This window comes from Cervus canadensis, chromosome 2, assembly GCF_019320065.1.
Source record: "Cervus canadensis isolate Bull #8, Minnesota chromosome 2, ASM1932006v1, whole genome shotgun sequence".
Lineage (NCBI taxonomy): Eukaryota > Metazoa > Chordata > Mammalia > Artiodactyla > Cervidae > Cervus > Cervus canadensis.
The window spans coordinates 86,835,638-86,863,333 of record NC_057387.1 but is presented as its reverse complement, the minus strand read 5'-3'; the positions used below and the strand labels follow the sequence as shown (position 1 = coordinate 86,863,333).

The window sequence follows — 27,696 nt, the reverse complement described above, 5'->3', positions numbered from 1 at the left end:
GCTCCTCTGTCTATGGGATTCTCCAGGCAAGAATACTGGAGTGGATTGCCGTTCCCTTCTCCAGAGGATCTTCGCAACCCAGGGGTCGAACCCTGGTCTCCTGCATTGTGGGCAGATTCTTTACTATTTGAGCTACAGGAAAGTCTCTAAAACTCCATCTTCTTATGTACCCCTTTCATGTCTAGGAAGGCCCTCAGGGGCCTCATCAGGGCAGTCACTGTTACCTGGCTGGATGAAAGTGGGCTAGCTGGGAAACTCAGGGCACCTTCCTCAGATCACAGCTGTTAGGGCCCTGAGACACCCCATGTAGAGACTTGGACGTTTGCTAACTTAGTGTTCCCTGGGGTTATTCTAACTGCTTGCTGCAGATTTGCTGACAAGGGCTTAGTTGTGTCCTACTTTGCCACACCATGGCCTGTAGCCTGCCAGGCTCCTCTGTCCATGGGATTTTCCAGGCAAGAATATTGGAGTGGGTTGCCATTTCCTTCTCTAGGGTATCTTCACAGCCCAGGTATCAAACCCTGGTCTCTTGTGTCTGCTGCATTGGCAGGTAGATTCTTGACCACTATTACCACCTGGGAAGCCATATTCTAACAGTAGCACCTTCATTTAAAGGGGTTTTATGCTTGACTCTGGAGACCCAATCCTCCAGAGCTTCTGGGCTGAGACAGGAGACACATGACAGTATGTGTGGTGACAGAGGGAAGCCAGGGTTGTCAGCACCCAGGAGGGGTCAGGGGAGTCCAGCTATAGGAGGTCATGCCCACCAATCATGCAGTCCTCAAAGGCCCCAGGTGCTGCTGGTATTTGCTGCCCTCCTAGCAGGTGACTGGGCTTCCATGGTGGCTAAAGACAGTAAATAATCTATCTGCAATGCGGAAACCCCAGTTCTATCCCTGGGTCAGGATGATCCTCCAGAGAAGGAAATGGCAAACCACTCCAGTATTCTTGCCTGGAGAAGGCCATGGACAGAGGAGCCTGGAGGACTACGAGTTCACGTGGTCCCAAAGAGTTGGACACGACTGAGGGACTAACGCACAAGGATGCCACCTGCCTGTTTCATGTTCACTCAGTGCCCACCCCACCCCCTTCCCACCCTCCCTGGTTGTGGCTCCCTGTCCTGCAGGTGTCTTACTACAACCAGGCCACCCCGGGCGTTCTCAAGTATGTGACCACCAATGTGACCGGCCTCTCCTCTGAGTTCTACACCACCTTCAAGGCTTGTGAACAGTTCCTCTTGGACAACCGGAACGACCTGGCCCCCAGCCTCCAGACCCTCTAAGCATCCTCCCTGGCCACCTCACGTCCACTCCCACTCCATCCTGCCCCAAGGACATGCTTGCAGTGCACTGAGGAAGCAGAGGCATTTATTCCTTCCTGCCTCCCCCAAGAGAAGCTGGGGTCCACCGGGCCAGCACCTGTGGGTGCTCAGTGTCTGCCAATATCTGCCTGCAGTTCTTGGCGGTAGCTCTGGGGTAGCCTGTAGTAGACTCGGGTCTTTTCCATGGCCCTGGCTGCCAGCAGCACCGCCTGCACAGATGCATAGTGGCCCCGGCCAGGGCTGTGTTCCACCGTGACCGTGGCCCGGGGGGAGGCTGCCAGCAGCCGGGCCACGACTCCAGCGGGGCTCTGGCCCAGAGGTCCAGCCTGCAGCTGGAAGGACACGGGTTGCCAGAGGCCCTGACACAGCTCCAGCATATCTGTGAGCAGCTGTTCCCTGTAGCCACTGCCCAGCACTTCCTCGGGCCAGCCTGGGGCCACTGTCACGTGGGGGAACACCTTGGCCACAGCTGTAAGCAACTCCCTGCCAGTCATGTAGCCAGGGACCATGAAACTCCCGTGGGAGATTGTGGCCCCGACCCACACGGGCCTAGACAGGCGGCCAAGGGTGGAGAGGATGGCTAGCGTGGCCAGGGACGGCCATAGGGCGGCGGGCTCTGCTATGTGCACGTGGACCCCCCAGCGTCCGGGGTGCGTGGCCAGCTGCTGCAGGCAGGACTCCAGCGTCAGGGCACGGCCGTCTGGGGTGCGGACGATGGGCACGGGGTCTCCAGCTACAGGCTTCTGGAGGCCCACGTCCAGTAGGATCATGCCTTCTCGGTCTGGAAGAGGCAGTGGAGGCAACAGTGTCTGGGGTTAGGGTTATCATGGGGTGTCAGAGGCCCTTGCTGAAGTTAAAAGGGACAGCAGGAGGTAATGGGGTCTGCTGATTGGATCTGGGTTCCAGGTGGAAGGGCTACTTTGTGAATGTGCCCGGGGCTCATCAGAATGGCCCAATAAGCCTCTGGCTCGGCTCTGGGCCTGTGCCCGCCTCTCTTGCAGCACCATGTGGCTGAAGCCTCCCAAGTGCTGGTCCAAAGGCCAGGAGCCCCGCAGTTTTGACAACACTGCTCCCCTACCTTGCAGCCGTGTTGCTGTGGTAACAGAGACCTGAGGTAGCTTCCCCGAGGTAACCCTTGCAGTTGAGCTAGGAGCACAGGGGCTGGACGCAGACCTTACCTGGGAGCCGCACTGTTGCTGTGCTTCCATTGCCCTGGATGTCAGGAACCAGCCACTCCACGCTCAGACCCTCGTCCCCAGGGTGCTGGAGAGCAGGGATCAGGCTGCCCCCGGTGTAGTAGCTTTGCTTCCGTGAAGTATTCACTGTGGGTCAGATTGCCAAGATGAAGAGGCCACCAGTCATGAGGCCTTCTGTAAACCATGAGTCCTCTCTAAGCCTCACAGCGAACTTCCAGGGAGCTGGAGTTCCCTGTTTTGTAGATGCTGGGTGACTTACCCAAGGTCCTACAGCCAGTGGGCAGGGTTTCTGGGATTGAAGCCTGATGGAGCCAAGTCAGTCAGGCCCCAAAGCTGGTATTCCTCCCCCTCACCTAGATGGCTCCCAGAGCAGGAATGTTGGGTCTGATGGGCCCCCTTGAGATGGCCTGATGGCAGGCTCTCCTAGGTTTGGAGTCGAGGGAACAGGGGCTTTGGAAAAAGGAACAAGCATCACTGATTAGCAGGTACAGTGGAGGAACTATTCTCTGAAACGCTAGAGCAACCCTCAGAGAACAGTACTGCAAGGGGAAGCATCTGAGATTTGGAATTTGCTGTTTCCAGTAGGAGCTGTGCCATGTTCAAGATGAACGACTTCGTATAAATTACATAACTGTTCTGAACCTCAGTTTATCTATCTGTAAAATGGAATCCCTGCTTCATGGATCTGTGGAGCTTAATATTCCATCCCAGGGTCTGGCATACAATGGATGCCTCAAATGATTCCTTCCTCCTGTCTCACACAGGATTTTCCCCTTTCATTGGCCTGCCCCCCCGAGCTCTGCTCCACATCTACTAGGTGCTGTCTTGTACAGAATCCACTCTACCACTCTTTCCAACCCTCCCGAGACCCCTCCTTACTGGAGAGCTGCTTAAACTGCGACAGGAGAGGTTCAAAGATGTCATAGTAGACTTGGTGGGTGGCGGTGTTGTCCCGGATGTAGAGGAGGTCGTCCACCGTCAAGGGGTCCGAGGCGGACTGCCACATTGTCAGGCTGTACCTGGGGTCCAGAGAGCCAGCTCAGAGCCTGCCTGGGCCCAGCAGCCCTCAGCCCCTCTTCCATGCTCAGAAGTGAACCTGAGCTGGGGGAAGGCCTTGGGAACCCTGACTGAGGGCAGAGGTTAGGAGAGGACATCTCCCCTAAGAAGGAGGGGAGATGGACTGGCCTGTCCCCCACTTGGAGTGTCTATTTGTGGGCCCTCTGTTAGGAGAGAGGACCCACAAAGACACATTTTAGGAATCAGTGAACTAAAATGGATGGGAATGGCGAATTTAATTCAGATGACCATTATATCTACACTGTGGGCAAGAATCCCTTAGAAGAAATGGAGTAGCCCTAATAGTCAACGAAAGAGTCCAAAATGCAGTACTTGGGTGCAGTCTCAAAAATGGCAGAATGATCTCGGTTTGTTTCTAGGGCAAGCCGCTCAATATCACAGTAATCCAAGTCTATGCCCCAAGCACTAGTGCTGAAAAAGCTGAAATTGAACGAAAAACAAGATGTCCTTTTCATCATATGGGACTGGATACAAAAGTAGGAAGTCAAGAAATACCTGGAATAACAGGCAGTTACAAAGTGAGACAGGCAAAGGCTAACAGTTTTGCCAAGAGTATGCAGTGGTCATAGCAAACATCGTCTTCCAACAACACAAGAGATACTCTACACACAGACATCACCAGATGGTCAATACCTAAATCAGATTGATCATGTTCTTTGCAGCCAAAGATGAAGAAGCTCTATACAGTCAACAAAAACAAGCTGACTGTCGCTCAGATCATGAACTCATTGCCAAATTCAGACTTAAATCGAAGAAAGTAGGGAAAACGACTAGGCCATTCAGGTTAAGACTTAAATCAAATCCCTTATGATTATCCAGTGAAAATGACAAATAGATTCAAGGGATTAGATCTGATAGAGTGCCTGAAGAAATGTGGAGGTTTGTAGAATTGTACAGTAGGCAGTGATCAAAACCATCCCCAAGAAAAATGCAAAAAAGGCAAAGTGGTTGTTTGAGGAGACCTTACAAATAGCTGAGAATCCCATTTGAATGCAGAGCTCCAGAAAATAACAAGAAATAAAACCTTTCTAAGTGAATAATGCAAAGAAATAGAGGAAAACAATAGAATAGGAAAGACTAGAGATCAAGAAAATTAGAGACACCAAGGGACCATTTCATGCAATTGGGCACAATTGAGGACAGGAATGGTATGGACCTAACAGAAGCAGAAAATATTAAAAAGAGGTGGCAAGAATACAGAGAGAAAAAAAAGAATACAGAAAAACTACAAAAAAAAACAACAACAAAAACTTAATGACCTGGATAACCATGATGGTGTGATCACTCACCTAGATCCAGACATCCTGGAGTGTGAAGTCAAGTGGGCCTTAGGAAGCATCACTATGAACAAAGCTAATGAAGGTGATGTGATGCAATTCCAGCTGAGCAATTTTAAATCCTAAAAAATGCTGTTAAAATGGTGCACTCAGTATACCAGCAAAATTGGAAAACTCAGCAATAGCCACAGGACTGGAAAAGATCAGTTTTCATTCAAGTCCCAAAGAAGGGCAATGCAGCCATGAAATTAAAAAACACTTGCTCCTTGGAAGAAAAGCTTTGACAAACCTATAGAGTACATTAAAAGGCAGAGACGTTACTTTGTTGACAGAAGTCTGGATAGTCAAAGCTATGGTTTTTCCACTAGTCATGTACGGATGTGAGAGTTGGACCATAAAGAAGGCTGAGTACTGAAGAATGGATGCTTTTGAACTGGGATGTTGGACTCTTGAGAGTCCCGTGGACAGCAAGGAGAGCCAATCAGTCAATCCTAAAGGAAATCAGTCCTGAATATTCATTGGAAGGACTGATGCTGAAAAGCTGAAATTCCAATGCTTTGGCCACCTGATGTGAAGAGCTCATTGGAGAAGACCCTGATAGTGGGAAAGATTGAAGGCAGAGGAAAAGGGGACAACAGACGACGAGATGGTTGGAGGGCAATGACTGAATGGACATGAGTTTGAGCAAGCTTTGGGAGATGGTGAAGGACAGGGAAGCCTAGCATGGTGCAGTTCATAGGATCACAAAGAATCAGACAGGACTTAGTGACTGGAAAATTTAGGAAAGAGATAAGGACAGAAGAGATGGGCACGGGAGGGGTGGTTGGAGGAAAAGGAGTACGTCAAGGCTGTATATTGTCACCCTGCTTATTTAACTCATATGCAGAGTACATCATGAGACACTCTGGGCTGGAAGAAGCACAAGCTGGAATCAAGATTGCCGGGAGAAATATCAATAACCTCAGATATGCAGATGACACCACCCTTATGGCAGAAAGTGAAGAGGAACTGAAAAGCCTCTTCATGAAAGTGAAAGAAGAGAGTGAAAAAGTTGGCTTAAAGCTTAACATTCAGAAAACTAAGATCATGGCATCTGGTCCTGTCACCTCATGGGAAATAGATGGGGAGACAGTAGAAACAGTGTCAGACTTTATTTTTTGGGGCTCCAAAATCACTGCGGATGGTGACTGCAGCCATGAAATTAAAAGACACTTACTCCTTGGAAGGAAAGTTATGACCAACCTAGATAGCATATTAAAAAGCAGAGACATTACTTTGCCAACAAAGGTCCGTCTGTTTAAGGCTATGGTTTTTCCAGTAGTCATTCATGTATGGATGTCAGAGTTGGACTGTGAAGAAAGCTGAGTGCCGAAAAATTGATGCTTTTGAACTGTGGTGTTGGAGAAGACTCTTGAGAGTCCCTTGGACTGCAAGGAGATCCAACCAGTCCATCCTAAAGGAGATCAGTCCTGGGTGTTCATTGGAAGGACTGATGCTGAAGCTGAAACTCCAATACTTTGGCCACCTTATGTGAAGAGTTGACTCATTGGAAAAGACCCTGATGCTGGGAGGGATTAGGGGCAGCAGGAGAAGGGGACGACAGAGGATGAGATGGCTGGATGGCATCACTGACTCGATAGGCATGATTTTGAGTAAACTCTGGGAGTTGGTGATGGACAGGGAGGCCTGACGTGCTGCCATTCATGGGGTCGCAAAGAGCTGGACACGACTGAGCGACTGAACTGAACTGAACTGAACTGATGAAGAGGGAAGGGAGTGGCCCCCAGTGGGGAGAGGCTGAGGAAGGTGGTGCTGTGCAGCTGGGACTAGTGCAGAGGTGGTAGGAGGGTGGGCTCCCCCAATCCCACAGAGCTATTGGGGCAGAGGCTATAGGTGCAGTCTGTACAGCCTCAGAGAATAGCTGGTTCCCCAGGGAGGAAGCAGTGGGAGGCAAATTGCCTCTCAGAATAAACACTTTCTGGAACTTCCCTAGTGGTCCAGTGGGAAAGACTGTGCTTCCACTGCAGGGGTTGCTGGTTTGATCCCTGGTGGGGAACTAAGAGACTGCCTGGTGTGTAGTGGGGCCCAAAACAAATAAGCAGAAAAAAATAAACACTTTCCACTGGACAGGCTGCCTCAAGTGATAGCTGCCCATTACCAGAGGTGTACAAGAAGAAAGCAGGGATACTGTAGACACTGTGAGTACCAGCAGAGGTTGGGCCAGTTGATCATGAAGACCCTTCTAACCATTAGCATCTGGGATCTTGCTACGGATTCAAGCACCGGGAGTGAGTTTGGAGGGAGAAGGGGCCAGGGCAAGGGACTGGGCGTTCTCACCTGTCAGATTGGCCAAGCAGCCAGCTGAATTGGGGCCAGGCAGCCCTGACCATGACAGCCCGCACGGGGAATGTCACCTTCTGGGGCAGTGCTCCCACCAGCTCCTGCATCTTCTCCATCATGGTCTGGGTATATGTTCCATTTGGGAACAAGGGCAGGTACAGGGTAGTCCAGCCTGGAGACAGGGTTGTCTTGGGATAATTCTCCTGGACCAAGGCCAGGAACCTGCAGACAATCAGAGATGCTGGTCTTTTAGAGCCCCTTCCTCATCTCCTGGGTTCCCATCAGAGTGCTAGGAAGAGGCAGGATCTATCACATCTAGATATTAGAGCACAGTCCTGAAGCACATGTTGGCTTGCTCAAAGTCCCATGTTAGGGCATGAACTTTGGAGCCGGGGAGGCCTGGGTTTGAGTCCTGACTATGACCTTGGGCAGCTCACCCAACCTCGTTGACTCTTTAAAATGGCATCCTTTCAGGCAGGATAGGGCTTCTGAAACATCCCCAGGTGGATGCAGAGATGCATCCAATCCCTAGGTGTGGGACCTGTGCTGTCACCTGTGAGAGTCTCTGAATTTTCAGATATTTAAAAATGTCATTCAAAGTTTGAACTCTTACAAATTTGAATAGGCAAATGTTACCCTCTCCCCCTCCCAGATTACTGAGTGACGTTCACTCCAAGATCAACCATTTTTTTCAATCTTGGGCCACTGACTACATTTTCAAGCTGCTGCTTTCCAAATGCACCTAGTTAAAGACTAGATAAATACTGGGTGGATGTATTGTTAGCTGACTGGTTGAAAAGATGGTTTAATGGATGGATGGGAGAAAGGATGGATGGAAATGGACAATAGAGAGCTGGAAGTTAGAGTCAGAAAGTCCTGGCTTTGTATGTTTGCTCTGCCAATTATTAGATGTAGGCAGGTCATTTAACCTCAGTGAGATAATTCCTATATTACAAAATGAAAATAATAGTACCTACCTCATTATCATTGTGAGAGTTAAATGGTACTCCACAACTAGACTACTTAAAACAATGCGTGTGACAGACAATAAACATTCAACAGACTGAGCCTCAATTATTGTCTGCTTTCTTATCTGCAAAATGGTGAGAAAAAATGCTCCTAACCTGGCATTTCTATGAACTCAGATATATTCTCTCCTTTTATGCGGCCCTCTGTAAACTGTAAACTTGCACCATGTAGCTGGTGCTATATAAGTTCTGTTGTTGGCAGTGCTGGGATCTGGGGGTCAGTGTGGGGGGAGGCTGGGGAAGGAGTTAGTGCTTCAGACTTTTCTAGCGAGCCAAGGGTTGCCCTGGTCACCGTTTGCCATCCAGGAATAAACATTATAGTAAGGAGACAAACCCGTAATCCAACAGTGACAGCCTTGTGAAATCAGGACTGTTAGGAGAAAGTGTGAGGGACGATCCTCAGCACCCTTGGACATCAGGGACGTTTCTGGGGCAGGTAATGGCTGGTTCACCAGGAAATGGTGGAAGGGCATTCAAGGCAGAGGGAACAGGATGTGTGAAAGTTGAGGTCAGAGGATATGGTGTAGCTGGAGGCAAATTCAGCACAGGTCCCCTGAGCACCTGCTGTACCAGACGTTGAAGGAAACAGACTGGACACAGCTGGAGCAAACACTTACTGTGTGGCATTGACCTCTGTTGATCTGACCATGTTGGGACCCCTCAGGATGTCGGCATTGATCCACACAGGCCTTTGAACTTTCCCCTCCTCTGTCAGCCGCCGAAGCAGGTCCAGGGAGGGGCCCACAGCCTTGATGCTCTTGAAGTCTAGTTTGATGCCTGTGGGGAGAGGGCCAAGGGCTTGGGAAATTGGTCCCTTGTGCTCAAGGAAGAAGGAAACAGAAGACATGACTTCCTGGGACAGAGAAAGCAGGTATGCTGTGTGTGTCAGGGATGGGAGGGAAGATAGGGATGGAATTCTGGGTGGGTGTGAAGAAGGCTTCAAACAGGCGGACCTCTCCTGGAGAGAAAGGGCTTGCCCATGTAGGAGTGATCTTCCATCCCTCATCCCCAAGGGGAGGAAGCAAATGATGGCTAAGGGCTTGGGACTTGGGGCTGGTGCAGATGTTGTCAAGCATCTGATGAAAACGGACTGTGATTTCTTGGACAGGCAGGCTCAGAGGGTCCAAAGCCACACAAACCTAAATAGCAGATGAGGCTGAGGAATTAGAAAGAGTCAGTTGCTCAGTCGTATTTGACTCTTTGCAACCCCATGGACTGTAGCCCAGATTCCTCTGTCCGTGGGATTTCCCAGGCAAGAATACTGGAGTGGGTTGCTGTTACTTTCTCCAGGGGATCTTCCCCACGCAAGGATTCAACTCAGGTCTCCTGCATTTCAGGCAGATTCTTCACCACTTAGAGAAGGATGTTGAAAGCCAGGCCAAGGAGATCATAATTTGTCCTGAGGACAGTGGGGAGCTATGGAGGGTTAAAGCAGGGGAGTGACTTGACAGTTTGCATTTTGGAAAGCTCACCCGGGTAGGGGCTGAGTTTGGAGGCAGGAAGCCAGTGAGGAAGGAGGTCCAGGAGAAAGATGATGTAAGTGGGACTGGGTCGGGAGAAGTCTTCAGGGTTAGAATTGGCAGAAGCAGCAGCTGAGTAGATGCAGGGGATGAGGGAGAGGCATTAGGGTGATGCCTGGATTCTGACTGTAACCGGCAAAGACATGGGAGGGGAAGGTGGAATTGGCTTTGAGCATGTTGTATCCAGTTCCATGGATTCAGAGCCTGAATGCTCGTGTTTGGCCCTTTGCAGCTTACCCTGCACTTTTACATCCCTTGTTTCACCCATCTTCCCTGAGCCCAGGTCTCTAGAGTGGAAAGCTGAGGCAAGAGCAACTCCTGATAGGGATTGGACTTGTCTCCTAGTAGAGGGACCCCTGCACATGTGGCCTGAGGACCAGAGGGGTGGGCAGGGGCTGAGAGAAGGCCTTACCCTTCTGGGAAGAGGCCAGCACAGCATCCAGCCACTGCTCCAGGGTGTTGTCGCTGTAGATGGCTGGGGGGTGCGCCATGATGGGGACTCTGGTCTCGTTGACTGTGCCGAGCCCTTCTATTGTGATGTCTGCCTCCAGGACCATGACGTCACCTGTTGCATTGGACAGACAAACTTTTTAAAGCAATTTTTCTCATCATCGAGGTATTACACACTTATTATAGAGTATTTGGAACATACAGAAAAGCAGAAAGGGAAATATTCACCCACATTTCCACCCATTTTTATGTATAATTTTTACACAGTTGAAGGCACTCAGTATTTATAATCTTTTCTGTTTCACTAAAAAAGCTACAAAAGCCCTGATTGAGGGTGGCCACCCTGTTGTGGTTAGCTACTGCCCGACCTTTCCTGAGACATTTCAGTAGTCTCTAAATTTTTGCTACTAACAAATAAGGATGCATATTTTTTTTCTGATTTTTCTGATTATTTTCTATCCTGACTTGAGGAACTTTAGTCAGGGCCATGCAAGATCGTTTTTTTGTTTTTTGCTGTGCCCAGGGTTCTCATTGCAGCAGCTTCTCTTGTGGAGCAGCGAGTCCCGACTTGCGAGTCCAGAAGCTCACAGGCTCGGTAGTTGTAGCACATGGGCCTAGTTGCTCCAAAGCATGTGGGATCTTCCTTCCTAAACCCTGGATCCAATGGATTCTTATCCACTCTCGTTGTTCAGTTGCTAAGTCATGTGTCGATCTTTGTGACTCCATGGACTGCAGCATGCCAAGATTTTGTCTCCGTCAGTATCTCCCAGAGTTTGCTTAAACTCATGTCCATTGAGTCAGTGATGCCGTCTAACCATCTCATCCTCTGTTGCCTCTTTCTCCTCTGGCCCTCAATCTTTCCTAGCATCAGGGTCGTTTCCAATAAGCAGGCTCTCTCATCCAGTGGCCAAAGTATTGGAGCTTCAGCTTCAGTCCTTCCAGTGAATATTCAGGGTTGATTTCCTTTAGGATTGTCTGGTTTGATCTCCCTGCAGTCCAAGGGTTTCTCAAGAGTCTTCTCCAGCACCATAGTTTGAAAGCATAAGTTCTTCTACCTTCAGCCTTCATTATACCACCAGGGAAGGCTGCAGTATCGTTTTTAAAGCCCATCAAATTACTGTCTAGAAAAATTCTTGTGACTCATATGCCTGCCAGAAGTACATAAGCTGGTCCATCTCTGGGCACCCTTAAGAGCACTGAGCATTGTGATTATTTTTGTCTTTTAAATGCATACGGTTAACTCCTCAGGTGACTATGTGATACCTTTTGGGAGAGTTCAGTCCAGGAGGGAGTCAAGGACTTTGAGTGAGAAGCAGGCTGGCAAGAGCAGGCCAGGCTGTCTGACCAAGGAGTGGAGTAAAAAGCCTGGGTGGAGTTGCTATGAGCGCCTGATCCATCAGATATTTGGCATCAGAGGGATCTCTTCTGTTTTATACTTGCAGCCCTGCTCCCCTCCAAGTCCATTCATCTATACCTGATTGTGTTACTTACCTCTATTAAAAATTCAAAATATCCCTGGCTTTAGTCCTGAGAATCCAAACCAAATGCCTGTCCATAGTCTGTGAGGTCTTGTAGGACCAGGCCCAGCAAACTTTGCCATCTCACCTGGAGTCCCTCTCTCCCTCAATATCTAGCTTCCATCCACCCCTGTTTCTCCAACATCAGTGTGCACACAGATCAGCCAGGAACTGTCCTAATGCAAGTTCTGCTCAGCAGATCTGGGGTGGGGCCCAAGACATCTACCAAGCTCCCCAGTGATGCCCAGACTGCTGGTCCACAGAACACACTTTGAGCCTCGAAGCTCAAATATCTTGTCTTCCATCTCTGGGCTCCTACACCTGGCTGTTGCCACGGCAACACTCTTCCCTCCACAGTTTTACTAGGCCACCTCCAGCTCATTTGTGGGTGTTGGCTTAAAATATCAAGGAGGCCATCCCTAAAGCACACACTCAGTCAAAGTCAGGCTGACAGCTTATCCTTTGAGCGCTCAGCCCCCATTAACTACTCATGTAGCACCATCCTTCCTGAGCCTGAGGGCTAGGAGCAGGCTCCAGCTCTATGTGGCCCATCATTTGGATTTCCAGTGCTAAGGTGGTACCAGGCCTAAGAAAGGAGCTTCAGAAATGTTTGTTGGATGGTAAAAGACTGGATAAATGAATGATAGAAAAATCTGAGATCAGTGACTTCCTTGGTGGTCCAGTGGACCACCTTCCTTCCCAGTGCAGATGGCATAGGTTTGGTTTCTGGTTGAGGAACTAAGATCCCACAGGCCTCACAGTGCAGCCAAAAGAGAAAAAAGTTAAGTTCAACCAGCCCAGGTCCAAAAAAGTAAAAGAGCTTGCACAAAGTTGCAGAGAATTTTTGCAAATTTCTCTGAAGCATAGGTGTCTGGATTTCCAGAAGGGAGGGGAAGCTGAGTGCCAGGCTGTCCCCAGCACTGTTTCAGGCACTTTGCACTGTCTCATTTCATCCTCATATCTCTGACCCAGCGCTCCGGACTCCCTGGTGTCCTCACTGGCAAGATGGGGATGAATCGCTCTAGGTTTTAAACTACAAAACATGGAAATAAAAGTAAGTTGTAGTAAAAAATAAAAATTAAAAAAAACAAAAAACCAACAGGTTGTAAATTGTGAAGGGCTATATGAAGGTAGCCTTTATTTCTTTGGCTTTCTTGTCTTAACTTCGTTACCTGGGGATGCTAAGAGAGGGATGCGGAGGGGCTTGGGGCCCAGCAAGGCCCAGAGAGGCCAGGCCCCAGGCGGGTAGCTGGGCAGATAAGAGGGTAGCTAAGGAGAATGGATGCTGAGGGGTCTCCTCCCCCATCTAACAGGGGCCAGGTCCAGTCTGGGGAAGGTGGAGGTACACTGGGAGGGAGCCAGGGCTGGAACCCAGGTCTCAGTCCTGATGACTGTCTGAAGCTGCTGCCTTGCTTGGCCTGCACCAGCTGCCTCCCTTGAGATGCTGGCAGCCCCTGAACTCAGGACCACGTCTCACTCGTTTCTACACCTCCTCTCAAGCTGGGTGCAGAGCACGGGCCCAGCAAATGCTCAGTGAGGGGGACTAAAGATGGATGGACCTAACTTATCTCCTTGTGATCAGCTCCTGGATCCAGCTTCCTCCTGCATTGCCATTCACACCTGTTCGGGGCTTTCCAGATCCTGAATCTGAGAGCTAACTTGTTTAGGGGATGGGGGGTGGGTATGAGGGAAGAGGAAATGAGGGAAGATTCATGTTCCTGCAGCTGCAGTAGTAGCCCTGGTCCTAAGGGGTGCAGACAGGTGAAGAGTGCTGCTCTCCACAAGGAGCCCACAGGAAATTCCCAGGCCCTCCCTCCCCTTCACCCCCCACCCCTCCCCGCCCACCCAGGAGCTCTACACATCACATCCGGGAGGAGGAGCACCATGGCCGACCCTGAAGCCAAGACTGCTAGCTTCCAGTCCCCTGCTTTAACACTTGCAAGCTGTGTGACCTTGGGCAGGTTACTTGACTTCTCTGTGCCTCCTTTCCCTCATTTACTAGAGGTAAATAATAAAATATCCTTTGTGTTGCATTCACTGTGTTTTAATTATCATCTACATGGAGTAAATCACTCAGTCTGGGATATTCCTATTGTTGCAGCATAATTACTAAAAATGACCTCTTTCATGACCAAAAGTGCCCTGGCCTCATCCTACCTGTCCACATTTGGCAGAGGAAGTGGTTTGAACTGCAGATAGGTGGAGTCACTTGTCCCAAACCACTCCTTTGGTAAATGGTAAAATGTAGAATTGGAGCCCGCTTCTGTCTGCCTCCCAGGCCTTTGCTCTGGCCCCTCCCATCCACTAAGATGTCTGGTGTGACTTCACCAGCCTAACTCTGGCCTACCATTGCTTCCCCTCAGGATCCCTCAGGAGCTGTGGAGCCACCCTCCTCCCATAGACCTGTGGAAGGCCTCAGGTCCTTCCCACCCCTGTGGCTGTATACTGACTGGTTGTTCTGCATGCTCCAAGCTGTTGGGCACCACCTAGTTGGGGCCCTTAGGTTTCTTCTAGGCCAAGGTCACAACTTGGTGGGGCTTGATCCCTATCTGCTGCCCCAGGACTTACCTGAGATGAGCCTGGGGCTAGCAGAGTCTCTTTGCCTTCCCTCAGGCCTTATCTCCCAGATGAGAGTTCTCCCTCTTGCCAAGGGGTTTTCTAGCTCCTTTTCACCCAAGTCTGACCATTAGCCTCCCAATCCTGAAGCAGTAGCAGACTGGTTCCACCCAGCCTGCAGAAGCCCTCCCCTCTGCTGACCACCAAGCCTGCCTCCTCCAAGAAGTCTCTCTGACTCATTCATTCATTCAGCAAACCTTTCCCTGTCTCTTACTCCCAGGCCCTCTGCTGGTGACTCTGCAGGAGGTAAAAGCCAGAGGCCTTGAGCCTGGGTCTTGTTCTGCTTCAGACCTACTGCGTGACCGTGAACAAGCCCCTTTCCCACTCAGGATCTAACTTTCTTAAAATTGAGGGTTTTTGGTAGAGCAGTGGTTCTCAAAGTGTGGTCCCAAGCTCTCCACATTAGCGCCACCTGGAAACTTACTGGCAGTGCAAATTCTCAGGTCCAACCCCAGAGCCACTGAATCTGAAACTCACTTCTGAAGACTGCACAAATTTGGGGCCCCTTCCTTTCATCTTGAAAAGATGACAGCAGGATATGACCTTGGACCCACACATCTCCCTACAACCTGAGCCACTCACATAACCAGTGAGCCCTCACTTTCTCAAGTGGATGATGGCAAGAACGCGGCCATGCCCATCCTAATGCTACTTCACAGGTAATGCTGTCTTAGCCCTGCTGCCACCCTCCCTCCATCTTCTCCACCTCTGCCCCAGCCTGCGCCATCCTGGCAACAGGACTTACTCCTGAGGGCAGCCTTCATTTGCTCCTTGCTGTTGGCAGCGTGGTACCAGGTGACGAGCAGGCCGTCCCTTTGGCTGATCTGACCCAAGCTCAGCAGGTAGTCCAGCATGTCTGCATCAGAGCGGCAGGTCCCATTCTGTTTACAGCCTGGAATCAAGGCCAAGGAGGCTGTTAGCATCAGTTCTTGCCCAAGCCCAAGACTCTTATCTGTACATCCTACTAACCCTCTCTGGGTCCCAGGGCCACATTCAGCCTGCCATCTAGCAGAGAAATAGTGGACCCCAGAGTCATCAGTGCTGTGAGAGAGAAACATGTGGGGTCCTAAGCACAAGGATGCTTCAGACCAGCCTGGGGACATTGGAAAGTTCACTGATAAGGGAATATTTGAATGAGACATAGAAGAATGGGTGTGTAAATTTAGCCAAAAGAGGGGACTAGGTTATTACAGACAGGGAAGTATAAGAAAAAGGGTTGGCCATAGGAAATGTGGTTGCTTAAAAGAATGGCCACTGCTCTGGTACAGATACAGAGAAATGAGATAGGACAAGATTGGAAAAGAGGGCTGTGATCTGGTTGTAAAGGACCCTGGGTGCCAGCAAAAAAAAAAAAGGGGGTGGGGTATGTGCTGGAGATGGCAAACAAGTTTGTGTTTAGAAAGTGCTCCTTAGTGGCAATGCGAGAATGGATGGGCGAGAGCAGGCTGGCGGCAGAGACTGTGTGGGAAGGGCGGGCTGAGGCAGGGGTCCAGCAGGAGAGAGGGAGCTGAGAGGTTAGGGTGAGCAGGGAATGGAGATAGAGGATGGGAAGGAAGAAGCCTCGAGGCACAGGACTGAAGATACAGGCATGAGGCAGGAGAGGAGGCTGCTCCCAGGTCCCCATGTAGATGGAGGACCCTTCATCAGGAGAGGGCGCAGGGGGGTGAGGGTAAGTTCAGCCCAGTCTGCTGAGTGTGATGCCTGAATGACCCTCCAACAAGAAGTGTTCATCTGGGAGCATGGAAGGAGAGCTGAAGCCTGGTAAAGGAGGAAGGGAAACAAAGTTAATGAGCCTATTTGTTGGAGATCAAATCTCGGTGGAGTTGGTGATGGGAGGGGTGATGGGAGGGGCAAGTAGAGCTGTGGATGGAGGATAAGTCTTGGTAGTCAATTCAAAAGGAAACCAACTCTGAACACTCATTGGAAGGACTGATGCTGAAGTTGAAACGTCTATCCTTTGGCCACCTGATGAGAAGAGGGACTCACTGCAAAAGACTCTGATGAGGGGAAAAGATGGAAGGCAGGAGGAGAAGGGGATGACAGAGAATGAGTTGGTTGGATAGAATCATGGACTCAAAGGACATGACTTTTACCAAGCTCCGAGAGAGAGGAAAGGACAGAAGCATGGACAGGACCTTCTGGGGGCAAAGAGTGAGGGATGGGGAAGACAACCAGATAGCACAGCTGGATGCTCCTACCTGGCAGGATGGTGCGTTTCTGCAGCGAGACACCCACGATTATCGCGATGGTGAACACCAGAGCCACACTGACACCACCGACAATGGCCCACTTCCAGCACCCCATCTTGTTTGCCATGATGACCCTCTGAGGGGAATACCCCTCAAAGGGCAGAGTCTCCTGAGTCTTCCTCCTCAGAGGGAGGAAGGAGCCTTGACAACACTTAAATCTCCTCCTGGCAGAACAGCTCCTGCAGGCCTGGAATGTCCCAAAAGAAAGCTTTGGAGGCCCCGCCTACCTCCCACCCTCCTCCTCCTCCCCTCTCTCTTCCAGGATCTTAACAGGTCAAGCAGAAAATCCTGCCACCTCCAAAATGACCTTTGAGCACAGTAAGAGACTGCAGCAGATGTTAGATTGAGCCCAATGCAGGAGACACGCCTGCAATGCAGGAGACACGGGTTCGATCCCTGGGTTGGGAAGATCCTCTGGAGAAGGAAATGGCAACCCACTCCAGTATTCTTGCCTGGAAAATCCCATGGACGGAGGAGCCTAGTGGTCCACAGTCCTTGGGGTTGCAAAGGGTCAGACATGACTGAGTGACTTCACTTTCAGATACATTATCTACCTGGGATTGAAATAGATAGAACTGGTATGCTGACCTGGTCTGCTGCAGGCCACTTCTGAGTCCACAGGGGAGGAACTGGTCACTGCCTGGCGCAGAGGGTGTCCTATGGTTCCCGGTGTGGGAAAACAGAGACTGTCCCTATTTCAGAGACCCTGGAGTTTAAGTCAGTCCAAGAGCCAACTGTCATGTGCACGGAGAATTGGGGCTTACAGAAGTGTACAGAGAAATCCAGCAGGGGCCTTGGTTACTCGAGAGTGTGTGTGTGTGTGTGTGTGTGTGTGTAAGAGTGATTAGAAGGATGCCCAGGTGGGCAGATCCAGGGAATCTGGGAAGTAAGGAGAAGGTTGGGAGGGAGTTTGGTTCAGGTGTCCTCGGGTCATGGGGACTCTGGGTGTCCCTGAAGAGCTGCCCAGGAAGGAATTGGATGTAGAAGTCTGGGACTCTGGACCAAACATGAAGCTGTGAGCATCTTTTCCTGCTCAAGGCAAAGAGAGAAGGGGGTGGAGGCAGACTTTTGGGGACTGCAGACTTTAGGGAAGGTAGGGGAAGAGAAATCGGTTAAGTGTTGTGGGATAGAATGATAAGAGGTGGGGAAGGTCCACGGAGCCAATAGAAGGGTCACTTAGAGGAAAAAAGGGTGGTCACCTGTTCCTGGAGATGGAGGCCCATAAGGACAGCAAGGTGCTGCCAGACTTGACAATGAGAGTAAAGGTGATGTTGGAGACAGTCTAGAACTGAGCTCTTACAATTGACTAGGCTTTCCACATACAAACAGCCCTTGTTTTGTGGCCAAAATCTTGGCTGTCTGTGCACCAATTTCAAACAGAAATATGGAGACAGAGTTATGGAGGGGAAGGAAAAAGTGGCTTTGTTACTTTGCCAGGCAAAGGAGGAACACAGCAGGCAAGCTACTCAAGAAGTGTGCCCCCCTCCCTGGTGACTAGGGAGAGGTTACCTAGTCAGGCAGGAGTATGTGATAAGGATCAAGGCAGTAACAGTCTTCATTCCTTCTTCTGCAAAGTTTCTAAAGGGTGGGGTTGCTGGCAAATGAGGGTTTGCAGGGTCTCAGGTGATCTAGTCTCTTATCTTGATGAGCCTCTATGGTCCCTTTAATCTTGCCTCAGGTGGTTATGTTGCTGTTCCTCCCTTGATTAGCAACTGTTCTGCCAGTTGGAACCAAGAGGTCATGGAGCCTGGAGTTTGGCCTATAAGAAATGACAGACAAAGAGATCTCAGTGCCCAGGTACCCCACAGGGCCCTGCTTGGCATCGGCTTTAGAATTGTGTGCTTATTTAGTCTTTGTGACAGTCTTGTAGGGGAAGTATCACTCCTGCATCTCAGATAAGGGAGTGGATTTGGTCAGCAGCAGAGCTGAGGTATAAGCCTGGGTCTTTCCACCCAGCAGACTGTATGTTATCCACCCCTGGGAAGGATGCTGACAGGTTCTGAGGCACTCAGCATAGCAGCCTCTCTCAGCTCTGTGGCCTCTGCAGACTCTCTTTGAGGAAGAGGGACTTTATTCAGCTCTGGCTTTTGGCAGGAGGAAGACTTCTGGGTTGGTCTTCAGGCCACAAAGGACCCCACTGCCTATGACACTCCTCATGAGACAGATAATTGATGACGGTACTGAGCCCTATTCTGTGCCCAGTACCATGCTAGCTCTGGGGACCCATCAGCCCCCTGTGACATATGGTAGGGGAGGAGAACATGGGGGTTGTCAGGGACTCCAGCATCTCTTAGGTGGAGCCGCTGTTCCAGAGCTGATGCTGTGGGAGTGGGGTTACAGCCTGTAAAGATGGGCTAATAGCATGGCCTCTGAGGTGGGACCTGATGGATCCCTGATGAGCACAGGGGAACTGGGAACCCCAGCCTCCTGGGCGGACCATGTGACTTTCAGGGGAGACGTGGAGGACTTGGAGAGCCATGTGGGACCAGGGCTAGGAAAGGTTGTTCTAGACGAGGGGCCAGCGTGTGTGGAGCAAACAGAGCATGTGGGAGAAGGGCTTGCTCGGGAAGGCAGCAGAGCCGTGGGGCTGGACCCTGACAGGTGGGAGACAGGGGTGCTCAGGGCAGAAGGCTGGGGAAGCTAGCAGGGCTGGGTCACCCTGATAAAGAGCTTGACTCCAACCAGGAGGGCATAGGGAGCCTGTATCTGTGGGATAAGCAGGAGAGGGACATGTTCAGCTTCGCATTTTGGAGAATGATTCTGGAAGCTGCTATTGAGGAATGGCTGGAGGGGGCCCCCCTACACCTCTTATCTCCCCATTCCTTGCCACAGAGCCACTTGACCTCCCAGGCCATTCCACTCAGAACAACCACAGGTCCACCAAGACCCAGCGTCTCTTTCCTGGGTTACTTCAATTACCCAGCCCCTTACCTGAAAACTGGGTTCACCGTCATGTTGGTGCCAAGTCAAAAGACACAACCAAGCCAAAGATCCAGAGAAGGATTTATTACTTTCCCAAAGCAGCATCTCCAGGAACTGCAAAATAGGAGAAGTTGTAAGTAAGGGTACATGTATATTTAGGAAGGGGCTTGAACAGGGCAGAATTCCCCGTAGAATTGAGGCAAATGATGATGGAGTCCAAGTTTTAGTTGATTGAAATCATGAAGATCAGGAAAGGTCAACATCCCATCCTCCACCTGGCTGGAAGCCTTTTAGTTCTGGCAGAACTCCCTGTCAGATTGTTTACACATATCCCTTAAGGAAGAACTAGGACTCTGTTTTATCTGAACTATTGTTTCTTGAGGGCTTTTCCTTTGTTCCTACACTCCCTTACTTCCCTTAAGATTGTTGATAACTGAGACCTGTTCAAGGGCAAGCACTGTGGCCATTTTATTTAAGGAAGTATGAAGTGAAAGTCACTCAGTCCTGTCTGACTCTTTGCAACTCCATGGAATTCTCCAGGCCAGATTATTGGTACAGATTCCCTTCTCCAGGGGATCTTCCCAACCCAAGGCTCCAACCCAGGTCTCCCATATTGCAGGTGGATTCTTTACCAGCTGAGCCACCAAGGAAGCCCAAGAATATTGGAATGGGTAGACTATCCCTTCTCCAGCGGATCTTCCTGACTCAGGAATGGTTTACCAGCTGAGCTACCAGGGAAACTCATTTTATTTTAAGCAGCAAGGCAATCAACATACTCAGTTCTCAAGCTTCCGCTGCCTACCCCCCCAAAATAAACTGATGTTCACAACTGTCATTGTACATTTATAATAAGCCACTCAAAATACTTAGTTTCAAAGAGAAAAGTGGTTACCGAATCCTAAGAATGCAGCATTGAAATGATTTCCTATACTTAGTAGCCTCTTTTCTGTGAAAATTGCCTGCTGTTGTTTCATATCCTTGAGCTTTGTGGATTCACATTGTCCTGCAATCCCTTTCTAGAGTGACCATCCAGGAGGCAGGATCTATAACTTAAGGACGTTCGTTTCACTTTTACCGAGTACCTATTCTGTGCCACTTACTGTGTTAGATGTCGAGGACAGAGACACCAATATGGCACAGCTCCTGCCCTGATTGGATCATACATTGTTTTTAAAACCAAAAACCAGGAAACTGGTAATGTATACATATTGCAGATTTTGAAAAAAAAAATCAGAGGTAGTAAAAAAGAAAAGAAAAAAATAATAATATTGTCCTTCTGAGAAAGTTATTATTAAAGTTGTGATGTATATTGTTCTACATTTTTTTCTATGCATATGTAAAAAACAACCTTCAAAAAGAATTGTCTTGTGATATTGCTCTGTACCACATCCCAACATTTATTGTACTTGTTAGGTTTTAAAGTCGTATAATCTGGCCTGTGGAATATTTATATTTGCCTGTTTAAAAAAATGGTTGGGTTTCCACTGCTTGTGGGGGACAGCATGTCTAAATGCATAGGCTCTGGGCTGCTGTCCTCCCTTCTAGCCCTGACACTCACTAGCTGTGTGACCTATGGCAGTCACTTCACCTTTCGGTACCTCAGTTTCCTCACTTATTACCTTGTAGGGTTGTCATGAGGGTTAAATGAAAAAACACATATAAATCATTTGTGACAGTACCTGGTACCTACCAAATGCTTGATAAAGATGATGTGTTGCTGTTCATGTATATATATAATTTATAAAATATGAGTTTGTAATCTGCTTTTCCCTCGCATATATAATATGAGCATTTCCCCATATGATTGCAATTTTCTTTTTTAATAGATGCATAAAATCTCATTCAATGGCTCTTTCCCTAGTTTATGGAACCATTACCTTCCATGTTGGATACCTGGATTGTTTACAGTCTTTTATTAATAAGCAAATGCTCCAATGAGCCTCTCTGGCCATATTCCTGATGCTGTTCTAGGCCTGATTCTCAGAAGTAGAATTGCACATTTTTAAGGCTTTTGGAATCTGCTGTTAAAATTTCATTCCCTAAGATTTACATCAGTGTGGAGCTGCAGGGTTGGGTGGGGTTTCCACTGGGGGAGAGGCAAAGAGCAAGTGCCTTTCCAGATAACCAGCAGGATGACCCAAGGCTCAGAAGGAGAGAGGACAGGACCCCCTAGGGGATCTGGGAGAAGGCTGTTAAGTCATGAGGTTTGAGTGAGCCTGTGGTGGGGCAACAAGGCTGCAGGGTGGAAAAAGTCATATTTGATTCACTGGTGATGGGCAGGCTGTGGGGTAGATGACTCAGAAAAAGGTTAACGGAAGCAGGGAACCCAACGAAGAAGCTCTTGTTAGAAGCCAGACAAGGGACTTCCCTGGTGGTCCAATGGTTGCGAATCCACCTCCCAATGCAGGGAACACAGGTTTGATCCCTGGTCTGGGTACTAAACTCCTACATGCTGTGGGGCAAGTACACCTGTGTGCCACAACTAGAGAAAGCCCACATGCTGCAAAGTAAAAGAAAAAAAAAAAAGCGAGAGAAGAGGAGGTCTGAATTGGGTGTGAGGAAAGGGGAGGACATATGCGTATTTTCATCTAAGAATCTTTTGGACCTGGAAACTGACACCACATGGAGGAAGGAGAGAGGGAGGGAGAAGTCAGAGGATTTTCTAGACGGTTTCAGCCTGTTTCTTGGAGAATCAGGGACCACTAATAGAAATAAGAAAGCTGGGAGGAGGAACATGTTTTGTGGGACGGAGATTTAACTAACACGTGCTGAGTTTCAGGTGGGGTATGTAGACGGTGAACATGCTGGGGCAGGAAGCACAGGGATGGGGCTATGTTAACCTCAGCCCAGGGTATCCGCAGATCCACTCCTGGCTCTTCCCTGGCTCTGCACTGAGTTAAACCCTGCCCCCTTGTCTCTGCCTTCCAGCTGCGTCGTCGGCCAATGGGAGGAGGCACTGGCTGGGGTAAGAGGGTGGGCGAGGCAGACAGGCAGTGTGTTTTGTCATCTCTTTCCCTCTGCTTCAGGGAATGTGTCTAGCAATAAATGGCTCCTACTCCCACTCTGATATCCCTGAATCTTGCCCATTTGGCTCCTCACTATCATCATGAAACTATTTTCTTTTTTACATTTTTTTTTTGGCTGCAAGGCATGCGAGATTCGCTTCTGACCAGGAATTGAACCTGTGTCCCCTGCAATGGAAGCGTCTTAACCATTGGACTGCCAGGGAAGTCCCTGCTTCCTCTGTTTTAAATGAGGCTTCCCTCCTGGTAAAGAATGGTAAAGAATCTGTTTGCAGTGCAGGAGACCCAGGTCAACCCCTGGGTTGGGAAGAAATATGTAGTGTGGTTTCTTGCTTTCCACCTTGGACCCTGACTTATTCAGGAGCCCTGGGCATGGATACCATAATTAAAGCAAGGTGCATGGACAAGGTCCCAAGTGAGAGAGGTGAGACCCAAGCCCAGAATCCCAGGGGACACAGATGTAAGGAGTTTTTTTTTTTTTTTTTGGTGGGGCTGGCTAGGGAATGGGGACACTGAAAACAACACAAGAGAAAAAAAATCTGGGGCAGGCAGAGAACAAGCAGAGTGAAGTGCTCCAGAGATCAAGGAAGGAGAATTCCTAAGTTTGGAGCATTGTAAACAGCAGATGCTCCAGAGAAGGCAGAGAATGAAGGTAGAGGACAAGACTTTTAACTCAGCGATGTCCTCAGAGGCAGAGCCTTAGTGGAGAGGAGGTGGCAGAGAACAGATTAAGTGTTAAAGAACAGGGCAAGGAGTGAGGTTTGGGAGGCCAAAGTGAGAGTAAAACATTTCTTCAGGAAATACTTACTGAAGTATTGAAATACTTGCCAAGTATATTTGGTACTATGTATGGTAAAGTACCAGGCCTAGGGTACCTAGTGTGCAAAGATGAATAAGTCATGGTCTCTGTTCTTAAAGCATTCTCTGTGCAGAGAGGGAAACAATCAAGTTTCCAGAGATTTATAGCACACTGTAATACGGTTCTAATCTATGCCACAAGAGCAGAGAGAAAGTCCTATTGAGCTGTGGGGAGGGGCTCAAGGAGGACTTCCTAGAGAAGGTACCCCTGGGTTTTGACAGATAAGTAGGAGTCACGCAGATGAAATGGGGATGAAAGGGAGGAAAAAAACATTCTGGATGGAAGGAACAGCCTGAGAAAGGGCATAAAGGTAAGAAATGTTACTGTGAGTTTGGGGAGACCACTGTGCTGCCAAAGCAGAAACTGTAGAAGGAAATGGTAGGAGATGAGACTGGGAAATGGTTCCAGTGGAATAATGAACTAGATATGTCAATGGGAACAAGAAGGCAGTGGGAGATTCACTTTGATGTGCTAAAACAGACACCCTGGAATCCTACGTGCAGTGACAGTATTTTCAAGAATGAAGATAAAATATTTTTTTTGTAAACAATACTGAGTATCACTAATAAATTATTTGCTAAAAATTTTATTTGTTTATTTTGTTTTTGGCTGTGCTGGGACTTTGTTGCTGCACACAGGATTTCTCTAGTTGCAGCGAGTGGGGGCTGCTCTTTGTTGCAGTGCACGGGCTGCTCTTCTCTTGTCACTGAGCAGGGGCTCCAGGGCCCACAGGCTTCAGTAGCTGCAGCTCTTGGGCTCAGCAGTTGCACTTCCCAGGCTCTAGAGCGCAGGCTCGGGAGCTGGTGTGCAGAGGTTTAGTTGCTCCGCAGCATGCAGGATGTTCCTGGACCAGGGATCGAACCTGAGTCCCCTGTATTGGCAGGCAGACTCTCAACCACAGGAAGCCCCATCACTAATAAATTCTTATGAGGAATTTATGAAGGCTATTCTTCAGGCAGAAGGAAATTGACCCCAGATGGAAGGTCTGTGATTGAATTTTAAAAATGATCACTGCTGAACCAAACTTGGGTCCACTTGCCACCTTGTGTACAGTAAAGCCAATCTCCTGACACTGGTTGCGGTGAAGGAAAGTGCAGCATCAAGCAAGGACTTTAGGCAGCTAGTGCTTAAAAGTGCAAGGACTTTAGGCAGCTAGTGCTTAAAAGACCCAAACTCCCAATGGCTTTAGGGAAAGAATTTTACAGACAGGGTGAGGGAGGGAGGGAGGGAGGTTGTGGGGTGTGTGATCAGCTGGTAGACATTCTTCTGACAGGTTGATGGTGGGGTAATTGGGAGTCAACATCACCAACCTTCTGGTTCCAAGTGGACTAGGGTCTATATGCTTGGCGCAGCACACAGTTAACTTCTTCCACCTGGTGGAGGTTTCATTCTCTGCAAAAAATCTCAAAGGACATGGCTCAGGATGTTATCTATAGCCCTTGAGGAGGTACAAAATGTCTATGACTTTGTTTAATGGCTAAACTTATTATTTTGTCTTGTTTGACTCTTTTCCTTTGCTTCTACATTTTCTCACTTTTCTGATTAAATTTACCCTTTGGAACTTGAAGAATGCCTAGGAGTCTAAAGTTTTCCTATAAACAAGAGAAGGTGGAGGAAAAGGAGGAGGTGATTCTTTCCCGGGAAAGCCCCGTAGAGTCCTGCTCAGTTACATGATCAGACAAAATATTCATTTGTGAGATAGTGGTTAAATCTAAACAAAAACTGATTGCATGATACAGTGATATCTAATTGTTGTTGTTGTTGGGTTGATAAGTCCTCTCTGACTCTTTAGAAAAAAAGAAAAGAAAGTGAAGTCGCTCAGTCCTCTCCGATTCTTTGCGACCTCATGGACTGTAGCCTACCAGACCCCTCCATCCATGGGATTTTCCAGACAAGAGTACTGCAGTGGGTTGCCATTTCCTCCTCCAGGGGATCTTCCCAACCCAGGGATTGAACCCTGGCAAACAGTAAGCCTGCTGAGAAGAGGTGGGCCCCAGAGGGACCAAGGTTGTTGTCTTCCCTCTCTCCCAGGAAGTACATCGTGTCCTGTAAGCAGGCGGAGATGCCCCTCTCTGTCCCCTGGGATCCTAGCAACCAGGTAAGGCCTTCTGCTCTGAGTGGACAGTCCTCAGACCTGTCTGGGACCCCCAATCCTCCCTTCTTGGAGGAGGCCCAAAGGGGACAGGATACTCTGCGTCAGGACTGGCTCAGTGAGCCAAGGGCTTTCCTGTGTCCCCCTGCTTGGCAGGGGAGAGCTGAGGTCCCAAGGGGAGGAGGAGTCTGGCCCAGCCCGGCCTCCTTTCCCAAAGCCCAGGGCTCCTTCCTTCACGTGCAGTTTCCTCTCCACACATCAGAGTGGGCCTGGCACGGAGCCCCGAGGAAGGGGGTGCTGAGGCTGCTGTGTGTCTGTGCAGGTGTACCTGAGCTACAACAACGTCTCCTCCCTGAAGATGCTCGTGGCCAAGGACGATTGGGTGCTGTCCTCGGAGAGCAACCAGGTAGCGGACCCCACCCTCCCAGCTCTCCTTCCTCCTCTGAGCAGCCAGAGGTATTGACTGTGAGCTGTGAAACCCTCTTGAACCACATAAGTCAGAGGGGGATTCCCTAAGAGGCCCTGGGTGAATCATGAAACCAACCCACTTATAGAAGCCCACCTGTCCCCTCGAGGCCTGGCCTGGCTCGGATGGGGGCTGGGGGCAGGGGTGGGCTGAGGGTGGGCTGAGCTCTGCCGCTTCTGCCTGTGTCCTGGGATGGGTCACCTCCCCACAGTGACACCGGTGGCTGGCTGGACGCCTGGCTCTCAGGATCCATTCTGGTTCCTCATTAGTTACTGCTTCTTTATCTTTTCTTTTTAAAAGAAAATTTTCAACATTTAAAAAATTGAGGTATAATTTACATACAGTAAAACTTCCCATTTTTAGTGTGTAATCCTACTAGTGTGGAAAACACATGAAGTTACTTCATCACTACAGTAATCAAAATACAGAGCATTTCCATAATAACCCCAATTTTTCTGTCTCCTTTGTGTTCAAGCCTCTTCCCACCCCAATCCCTGGAAACCACAAACCAGTTTCCTATGCCTTTCATTTGGTCTATTTGAGAATGTCCAGTAAAGGGAGTCATACAGTATGTAACCTTTGACGAATTTCCTTAGGCACAGTGCATTCACTTGTGTGATGAGTATGTTCCGTTTCACATCGAGTACCATTCCATCTGACTAGTGTTTATCCATGCAGTCCCTGCTTCTTCAGACTATCCACTTTGCGCTGAATCGCCCATTTTTCACGGGGCTGCCACCAAGGCTCAGAAAGGTTGAGTCACTTGTTCACAGACACACAGCAATCAGTGAGGCCCTGACTTCCAGCCCGGGTGCCCAGCATAGTCTGAGGAGGAGACGAGGGAACGAGGCTGCCCTCTGTCCCATGCAGGTCCGCCTGTACACTCTAGAGGAGAAGTTCCTCTCCTTCCACATGGAGATGCTGGTGCATGTGGACACAGCCCAGGCCTTCCTGTTGCTCTCTGACCTCCGCCGGAGGCCTGAGTGGGACAAGCACTGCTGGTGAGGGTGGGGGTCCCGGGGGGTGGGGGTACCGGGGGGTGGGGGTGGGGAAGGGGCCCCTGAGGTTTCTCCTTCTGCTGAGCTATCCCCCACTACACTGGGCCCCTGCTTTTAGCTAGGAGTGGGGGATGGGAAGGGAGGTACTGTGGTTGTGTGTTAGGTGAGTATCTGAGTCAAGGATATTCTGAGCCCTAGGAAAGGGACTGAGCCTGGAATTGGAGTTGGGCGCCTGGCCCAATTAACTATGTGACCATGGGTAAGTCACCTCCACTCTGGGTCTCAGTTTGGGGACAGCCTCCCAGCTGAGAGGGGAGACACATGATGAGAGTATAGTGTGTGGTGACAGAGGGAAGCCAGGGTTGTGAGCACCCAGAGGAGGGGTCAGGGGAGTCCAGCTGGTCATGCCTGCCAATAACGCAGTCCTGTGTGGCCCAGGTGCTGACTGGTATTTGCTGCCTTCCTAGCAGGCAACAAGGCTGCCGTCCCCCTGCCTCATGTTCACTCGGTGCCCCCCCCACCCCTCCCCACCCTCCCTGGTTGTGGCTCCCTGTCCTGCAGTGTCCTACTGTAACCAGGCCACCCCAGCCTTCTCAAGTACATGACCACCAATGTGACCGACCTCTCCTCTGAGTTCTACACCACCTTCTAGGCTTGTGAACAGTTCCTCTTGGACAACCGGAACGACCTGGCCCCCAGCCTCCAGACCCTTTAAGCATCCTTGCTGGCCACCTCACGTCCACTC

The 27,696-nt window shown here is 49.6% G+C and overlaps 2 protein-coding genes across 5 annotated transcripts in view; one reads left to right on the top strand and one right to left on the bottom strand.

Moving 5' to 3' along the window:
* The window catches only part of ACOT11 (acyl-CoA thioesterase 11), a 47,460-nt gene extending 46,045 nt beyond the window's left edge, over nucleotides 1-1,415 (top strand). For 3 of the 4 annotated variants that reach the window (XM_043461209.1, XM_043461207.1, XM_043461210.1), the window contains one exon: nucleotides 1,127-1,415. In XM_043461209.1, coding sequence (XP_043317144.1) covers nucleotides 1,127-1,282 — 156 coding nt within the window. In that variant the 3' untranslated portion in view covers nucleotides 1,283-1,415. The remainder of the gene's footprint in view (nucleotides 1-1,126) is intronic. The other variant, XM_043461208.1, reaches the window with a different exon arrangement.
* On the bottom strand, nucleotides 1,415-16,781 carry LOC122436933 (protein FAM151A-like). The gene is made up of 8 exons (XM_043461211.1): nucleotides 16,541-16,781; nucleotides 15,088-15,234; nucleotides 10,172-10,324; nucleotides 8,857-9,016; nucleotides 7,209-7,433; nucleotides 3,397-3,536; nucleotides 2,500-2,643; nucleotides 1,415-2,102 (listed from the first exon to the last, which is right to left on the bottom strand). Exons 1-8 carry the CDS (start codon nucleotides 16,656-16,658, stop codon nucleotides 1,429-1,431), a joined length of 1,761 nt encoding a protein of 586 aa, XP_043317146.1. The 5' UTR covers nucleotides 16,659-16,781; the 3' UTR covers nucleotides 1,415-1,428.
* Between the last annotated feature and the right edge of the window lie 10,915 nt (nucleotides 16,782-27,696).